General features: G+C 23.7%; 1 protein-coding gene across 1 annotated transcript; it reads right to left on the reverse strand.

The window, feature by feature from the left end:
- Positions 1-2,253: 2,253 nt before the first annotated feature.
- Positions 2,254-3,739, reverse strand: LOC113380694 (alanine--tRNA ligase-like). Its single transcript, XM_026619835.1, has 3 exons — positions 3,319-3,739; positions 2,937-3,176; positions 2,254-2,828 (listed from the first exon to the last, which is right to left on the reverse strand). The coding sequence occupies exons 1-3, from the start codon at positions 3,737-3,739 to the stop codon at positions 2,254-2,256; spliced, it is 1,236 nt and encodes a 411-aa protein (XP_026475620.1).
- Positions 3,740-8,940: the final 5,201 nt, after the last annotated feature.

The following is an 8,940-nucleotide window of genomic DNA, read 5'->3' on the forward strand; positions in this document are numbered from 1 at the left end:
TATCGCCCTCAAGAACTCACTCATATATTTCAACATCAAAATTAACTACTAAATCATATATATATATATATATATATATATATATATATATATATATATCCGATGTCGGAGCACAGAAATGTACGGCGTGATGTTACTTTACAAATTCATAAAAAATCTCATCCAAAAATTTATATATTGTTCAATTTAAAATGACAAGGATTGTTTTTTGTTGCATTGTGAACATTTATAATATGATATAATTAGGATTGTGCATTGTGAACATTTATAATATGCAATAATTAGGATTAATTCAATTACATAGTCCACTGAAGATGACACAAAACAATGTGTCGAAACGTATGGAAAAAATAAAATTGTTTTAAAGTCATACAAATTTTTTAATTGATGTATTGCCCTGAAAACTGAATATCACATATTTCAACATCAAAATTATATAAAAAATTTAATATATATATATATATATATATATATATATATATATATACCTTTTACAGAAATAATTTTATGTTCTAACCAAGAAGTGATTATCAAAAACATGGATTCATTTTACAAAACTAATTTAAAAAATTTAAGAGTGCCTTAAAGGCATTTTTTTACTTCTTTACCAAGAATTTCTTTGATAAATTAAGAAAAAGATTTAATTTAACAGAATCAATCAATGTAGAAGATTTTCATCATTTATTAAAATACTTGTACAAGAAAAAATTAAACATACAAAATAATTTTAATGCTAGGTACGCAGTTTTAAAATCATCTCATAATTTCTTAATAATTCTAATACTTGTTTTTTCTTTTCTTTGTTTATACTGTGGATTTAAAGTAGAGGATAAAGCCATTGTTTCATTTTTATACACATTTTTCTCATTAGCCTCTCTTTTACAATGCTTTGCCACTGAATTATTTGAGTCAGTTTTAAATATCATTTTCATACATCCTTATGACGTAGGTGACTTAATAAGTGTAAATATAAACAAAAAAGATATAATTTGTACAGTAAAACAAATTAATGCACTTACCACAACACTTACTACCTTTGATAATAAAATAATATATTTTTATAATACATTGCTAAAAGAACAAGTAATATTAAATTATCACAAATCTAATTACATTTCTACGGTGATTATTTTAAGGTTAGAAAGACGTTTTGATTTTTATAAATTAGAAAAATTAAAACAAGAATTTAGTAATTTTTTACATGACCATAAATCAGAAGGATATGACAGTTCAGTGACTATTGGTATACGTGATTATGAAAAATAGGACAAAGCAGTAATAAAATTGTTTTATAAGATTAATAATAATAGTTTAAGTTATTTTAGATTACAAGAATTAAGATCACAAGCATTAGAACAAGTAATATTATTGTTACAAGATAAAGGATTAGAATATAATAAGAGAGAATTAACCATTAATTTTCAAAGAGTAATGAATAACATAATTTAATTAATAAAATTAAACATAAAAGTATAAAAAAAATATTACTTTTACTATTATTTTTATTTTACATTACAAATTAATTAAGTAATTTAATTATCTTTTTTGTTAATCCATTCATTAAAATCAGTTAAGTTTGTAATACAATACCCAATAAAACAATCATTTACTTCTTTAAAGAATACTTCATCACAAATATTTCTTAATTCATTACAATCAAACTTATACCCATGAAAGAATACTTTACTACCATCATAATAATAAACCAATCCTTTAATATTATACTTCTTATAAAGTTGTATTAATTTACTCAAATGTTTCTGAGAATCTTTTTGTAAATTTAATTTACTTTCGTAAAAGAATGATTTATTATTTGGTAAAACAGAATGACTTATCAGAACTAATTTTCTTTAGTTAATTCTTGTTTAAATTTACTTAATTCACTTTTAATTTTAATTTTTTCTTCTTTTTCTTTCTCTTTTCTTTGTAAAAGTGAAAAATCTTTTAAAGCTTCTTCTCCTGTCTTAGCTACTATTCTTCTTGTATTGGTAGAAATACTACCTTCATAAAATATTTTAAACACTTCTATTTCTTCAGTATTAGACACATGAGTACCGCCACACAATTCTTGAATATTGTTTATACAAATATTTCTTACTTTGGAAGGATATTGTTCTCCTTCCAAGGTAATAATTTCTTCTTTATTTATTTCTGAAAAATTAATTTGATAAGTGATAACCTCTTTTTTAGCTTTGATTACTGAGTGAGTTAACACTTTTTTCTAAATTATTTATCTCTTCATCTGACAAACTTCTATTTAAATTCAAAATCAAATCTTAGTTTGTCATCACTTACTAAACTTCCTTTCTGTTTAATTGCATTACAAATATTCGTTCTTAAGAAGTAATTTAGTAAATGAGTGGCTGTGTGATTCTTTTTTATTTTTTCTCTTCTTTCTGTGTTGTAAGGTAATATTCCTTTATTAGATATGTTGCCTGTAAGGTTACCAAAATGAACCACTGTTTTGTTAATTAATTTTGTGTTAGTTACTTCAAATACACCTATTTCCTTTTCATTTTTATTTGTGTCATATTCATTTAACAAAGAAGAATCTTCTAAAAATATAATTGTACCAGTGTCTCCTACCTGTCCTCCTAATTCAGCATAAAAACAAGTTTTATCAAAAACACACATACCTTCTGAATAATAAAGTAATTTAGCTTTGATTTTATTTGTAGTATATTTAAAACTGACATCCATCAAAAATTCTTGCGGCAAAATAATTTCTTTAGTTGATTTACTTCTCTCTTTAGCCAATTCTTTTTCTTTCCCAAACTCTTCCTCATTAATTATTAACCCATTCTCTTGTGCTAAGATTCTTGCTAGATCTAAAGGAAACCCATAAGTATCGTAAAGAATAAATGCATCTTTGCCTGAAATTTCTTTTTTATTTTTTATTTCTTCGTTTTGGATCATTTTATAAAACAATTGTGTGCCTCTTTTTAAAGTTTTGCTAAACAAAATTTCTTCCTCTTTTACTTTTGTAACATGAATCTTTAAATCTAACAAATTTCCTGCCAAGCTAACAAGCTCACACAAAAAATTCTCTTTTAAATTCAAAACCTCTGTAGCAAACCTTAACGCTCTTCTTGTAATACGTCTTAAAACATAACCTCTTCCTTCGTTAGAATAATTTACTTTATCGTGTAAACATACTGCTATCGTCCTAGAATGATCTGCGTGTCAGTTTGGTTTGGTTTAAAGTATCTTTGTATTCAATGTTAATATGTGATTCTATTAGTTTAAAGAGTGGTGTAAACAAATCTGTTAAGTAATTTGAGTTAACTTCGTTAACAATAGAAAGCAATCTTTCAAAACCAATTCCTGTGTCCACGCACTGTTTGTTCAATTTTAAAAATGAATTTTTGGTTCTGTTATATTCCATAAAAACAACATTCCAGATCTCTAAAACATTTGGATCATCTTTATTTACCAACTGACTGGCATCTCTATTACCAATCTTGTCGTAATGAATCTCAGTGCATGGACCGCATGGCCCTGTTTCTGCCATCTCCCAAAAATTATCTCTAAAACTTCCTTTGATTATTTTTGTAGTTGGCAAATATTTTTGCCAAATACAAAATGTTTCTTTGTCTTCTGGTAGGTCAACTTTGTTATCCGAAAAATAAGTAACATAAATCTGATCTTTGTTAAGTTTTAAAACATTTACTAAGAAATCGTATGCAAAGAAAATAGCTTCTTCCTTGAAATAATCACCAAACGACCAATTACCTAACATTTCAAAAAAAGTGTGATGATAAGTGTCCTTGCCAACATCTTCCAAGTCATTGTGTTTGCCACCTGCCCTGATACACCTTTGTGATGAGGTAGCTTTTTTTAGGTTGAAAAAGTCGTTCTCAATTCCGAGCAAATTGTTTTTAAATTAGACCATGCCACTGTTTACGAATAAGAGAGATGGGTCATCGTTAAATGGAACGGCTGATGAGGATGGCACTTCTGTGTGATTTTTATCTGTGAAGTATTTTATAAATTTTGATTTTAGTTCTTTTGAGTTTAGTTTTAGTGGCATGGGTGAAGTATTTTTTTATAAAATTAATATTGTGATAAAAAAATTTTTTTAAATATTAAATTATTTAATTTCATTATTTTATTTTTTTAAATATTATTTTAGCTTTTTTTAAATATTATTTTATTTTTTTAAATATTATTTTATTCTTTTTAAATATAAAATTATCCTTTTTTAAATATTATTTTATTTTATTTAAATATTATTTTATTATTTTATTTATCTCTTAAAAGTTTAATTCTTTAATTTTATTTTTTTAATAATATTATAAAATATTAAATGTTTTTTAATAAATTATACATTTACTCAACAACATTTGACTTTTCTCCACAGTCTAACATACCACTTTACTGATTTATTAGCATTAGACTCATAAACAATACTTGATAATAGATTGATAGTATAAACAGAATCGCACATCCTAGGGACAATGATAATCTGTTCTGAAGGATCATTAAAAGAAGATTCTGGTTGGTTATCACTAATGACACTGCTAAAATACTTGTATTTGTTCCTCTTTTTCTCTCTTTTGTCAATTATCTTCAAAAATTTTGCTCTGAACTCTCTCCTTTTGTTATTCTGGTATTCATTTGGCAGTAATTGCTTTTTTAGCTTTGGGTTTGTTAGTTTATGATTTATGCATAGGAGCGGTTTTTTCTTTTTGGCTGACATGGGTGAATGGTGAATGAATTTTTCTTTTATTTTTATTGGTAGAATCATTTTTTGATTTTTTATTTTGTAGAAGGATTTGTTTAATAAAATATAAAATAAAATAAATTAATTTATTTTTGAGTGAATCATTCTTATGCTAAAAATGTTTTTAAAGTAAATATTTTAATTTAGGTAAAATAAAACAGGTGCTTATTTTATAAAAGAATGATTAATTTATTTAAATAAAGGATTTCTCCTTTTTATTTTTATAAAAATATTATAATTTTATTGGTTATTTTTTAAAATATTATTAATTTTTATTACAAAATAATATAAATTATTTTATGAGTGAATATTTATAAATTTATGAGAAAAGGAATTCTTTTGTGTATTTAATTTAAATTTTAAAATCAAAATATTTTTTATATAGTCATATCCTCGTGGTCTCATACCTGAAGTCAGGTACTTCTGAACTAACGAAGATACTGTTTTAAGACTTTGTTTTTTATTTCTTTGAAAATTATTTTTCTTATTTAAAAATGAGGGCATAGTAATTTATTTAATCTGTTTAAATAATAGTAATTTATTTAATCTGTTTAAATACTTTTATTCAGCCAATCATTTCTTCTTTCTGATTTAGTGTGTGGTATATTACCACATATATGAACATTACCTTTTTAAAAACAAATCTATTAAAGTATATGAAAAAATTATTTTAAATTTAGTATTTTGATCAAAAAAAATTCTAATTAATTACTAAAAAAAGATTATTCTTTTTATTGTGAATTTTTATTTTTTATTATTTAATCAAATTATAAAATAAAAAATTATTATTGTGATATCAAGCAAACAAAGATAAAGGTACCGATTCTGCCGCAATGTTATGATAAGGTCATGTTATGAAGAATTTTCAATAGTAATATAGACAAAAGTTATGCGGTTGGTGTTCAGTCAGGCGAATTTCTCAGGTTTTCTCATACAAAACATAACCTAAAAGCCGCACAAATGTCAAAAAAACGATGTTAGATAAGTGTGTGTTTCTGATTCCTCTTAGATAACATACAAGTGACGTTGCAGTTTATGCTTAAAACGCCGGAATGAACAGCAAATACATGATATTTTGACAGCATTCAGTATGATTCATTCGCATAATGTATGGAGGTCGGAGCGTAACATAGCTATGCCGTAACATTTCTCTGTTATGCGCAGAATCGGTCCAAAAGTATTACTTTATAAAATGGATCATCCAACATTAAATTATTATATCAGTTAGAAATTGTGGGTTATTGATCCATCCTTGATGGATTACTTTATTTTTAAAGAAGTATTCAATAAAGTTTTGTTTTGATAATTTATTTAAGTATAAAATATTCTCATTAACTTCTTTTTTCCTATAATTTCTCATGTTTACTTTTCTAGGGTTAAAAAATAAATAAAGTTATAAATAAATATAAATTATCATTTTTGTTTTAACAGTTAGGTTAATTTGCCTTGAAGGCGAAATACAACATAATAACAATATTAATATAATTAAATAGTCGTGTATAAATTTATTTTGATGCTTTTTTATAAAATTTCTTTCAAATTATATTTAAAATAATATATTTTGCATTTATATTGATAAATTTTCATTCTCACTTTCATTTCTATATTTTATAGAATAAATATTTTATTAAAGTAAAATAAATTACCCTTTTAGAAACCATGCAATCAAAGGAATAAAAAAATAGTAAACAAAACATTTCGTAAAAATATTTATTGTTATTTTATTACAAAGCGCTGAGTCATTAATGGATTCCGACACGCACAATTAATATGAGCTTTAAATTTATTTAAATAGATTACAAATCAAACATTAATGCGATTGTAAATTAAAAGTAAAAAGAAAAAAAATATTTTAGCTTAAATGCAAAAACCTGAAATTAACCTCAATGAACACATAAAATGTATTCGTGTTTATTAATGCTAATAGAGTATATTTAGAAACGATTTTGATTTCAAGTTCTGTTATGTTTTAGATCTAAACAAAAAAGTATGAAATAAAAATATATACTTTCTGACATTTAGAAACAGAACGAATGTAGGAACTTTACTTTAATAGTAAATATTATGGCTAATCAATCCTGCAAAAGCTGTAAAATAATAGTTAAATATTAAATAAGCGTAAATATGCAACAGACTAGAAAACATATATAAAATTTATAAAATTCTAAGCTGGTCAAATATTGGAATCACTTGTCCGTGAGTGACTAAAAAATCACCTGACTAAAAAATTACGGAATAATATTTTTTGAATCGATTATATTTATACATTCACAAGTATTGTTTATTTTAAATAATTACATTCGTAAGAATTTGCAATAAGTATTGAGTTTTTAAGAGCTTAAATAAATCAATCTTGTTTTTTAAACTAGTATTAGATATATGCTGGAAAAAAATTAAATAAAATTTCTTGTCTAAATTCAACCGTAAACTTCAATGTAAATTTTTAAAATAATTAGTAATGTATTTATTGAAAAATTCATTTCCTTTTTAATGAATATTTATTTGTATATTAAAAACAAAAATATATATTAGATTATTTTAGATTATTTAAAAACCAAATGATTTTTTAGAGCTTTTTCTAAATAACAATGAATTTTTTCTAATTATTTTATACAAACTTCAGAGAAATTTTAGATTTTGCACTAAAATTTATGTTAAATGAAATCGTTTTGGATTATGGATTGTTTTAATTAAAGTATTAAAATTTCTTACAAATAGTAAAAGAGTTATTTAGTTTAAACAGAAACATTTAAATATATTTTTTAAGCTGTTTTGTCAAATTTTATCTTGATTGTATTATATCTTTGAGGCTAAGACCCTGTTTGATCTTCTCTGAAACTAAAGCCTAAAAGATAAGGTAAACTTAGGCAGTTAGTATAGCACAAAGGGTAGGTTTAGCAGGTGAATAACTTTAAGTTTCTTGAGCTGAATTTTATTATTTCGAGACATATTAAATCATATTATTATGCCGAATTAGTATTTAAATAATATATAGAAGATCCAAGATAAATCTTAGTACGAACTTCTCTACTTAAGAAATAAAAATACACAAAATTGAAACTAGTTATGAAATGTTAAATCAAATAATCTATATGCTAATTAGAAGTAATAATAATCTTGAGCATACATATATCATTACATAAATTTACGAATATTTACGTTCGAATCAAATTTTTTAATTTAAAAACTCATCCTCAAATAATACATAACTTTTAATCAACCCCCAAAAAAATATCAATGCAAATGAATAAATGTTATATTACTTTTCTAATAAATAATTAATTTATTGATTATTTATTATTAATATTTTTTCCTAAATGATCTTTTGTTTCTTTCCAAAGTAATCCTTGATGCACTGGTAACCGACGAATTCAACTTATTATTACTTTTACCCCGATTCTTATCACTCAACACACTATTCAACCTTCCTCTGTTATAAATTTGGTTAATTCGATTATTAACAAAACTATTCTCATTCAATTCCTCAACTATTTTATTGCTCCTTTTACTTAACTCTAATTCATTCTTAGCTTTCTTTAACAACTTTTTATAAACTTCTATTTGTTCTTTATAATGATAAACTAAATTTACAGCACTGTTCGACTGAAAAAGTGTAAACTGAAAAGAATCATTAAAATTTTCACTTGGATTTTTTAAAAAAAATTTCTTGGTATCTTTTTGTACCAAAACAAAATTTGTTGAATCTTTACATATTTTACAGTAATCGAAGTTTGATAAACAATTTTCACAAATTAAATGTGAACAATCACCAAGAAAGTATTTTGGTTGGGTGGTTGTTCTGCAGTATTGGCAGTATATTAGTATTTGTAGAATGTGCTCTTCTTTCATGTGATTTATACAAATTTTTTTTAAATAAATTATGATTTTAAATATTAAATTATGATTTTTAAAAAAAGAAACAATAAAGTTTTATTTAAAATTAAAAATGACATTAAAATTTAGGATTTAAAAAATAAAACAATAATTTTAATGTAAAAAAGATCAATTATAGGACCTGTTGAAAAAATATTAATTTGTTTTTTTAAAGAAAATAATTTTTTATTTGGCTTATAGTTGTAACTTTACAATAAAAGAAAGGCATAAATTAATCAATCAAAAACAAATCTCTTAAGATTTGATTTACCCATAATATAATTTCGGATTGAGAAATAAGATATAGTTTAAATCGAAGGTTGAAAGGTAAGGTAGGCTTAGGC

Source organism: Ctenocephalides felis, unplaced genomic scaffold, assembly GCF_003426905.1.
Source record: "Ctenocephalides felis isolate EL2017-DRISC unplaced genomic scaffold, ASM342690v1 CF-g0.4_SCAFFOLD_02320, whole genome shotgun sequence".
NCBI lineage: Eukaryota > Metazoa > Arthropoda > Insecta > Siphonaptera > Pulicidae > Ctenocephalides > Ctenocephalides felis.

Bases quoted from the DNA above. Each gene is read 5' to 3' on its own strand.
- LOC113380694 (XM_026619835.1), bottom strand. From the start codon at position 3,739: ATGTTAGGTAATTGGTCGTTTGGTGATTATTTCAAGGAAGAAGCTATT. The intron at 3,177-3,318 runs GTTTTGAAAGAT...ACTGACACGCAG, and splicing joins GTGCGTGGACACAGGAATTG to ATCATTCTAGGACGATAGCA. The intron at 2,829-2,936 runs GCACACAATTGT...GGTTTCCTTTAG, and splicing joins TAGCAAAACTTTAAAAAGAG to ATCTAGCAAGAATCTTAGCA.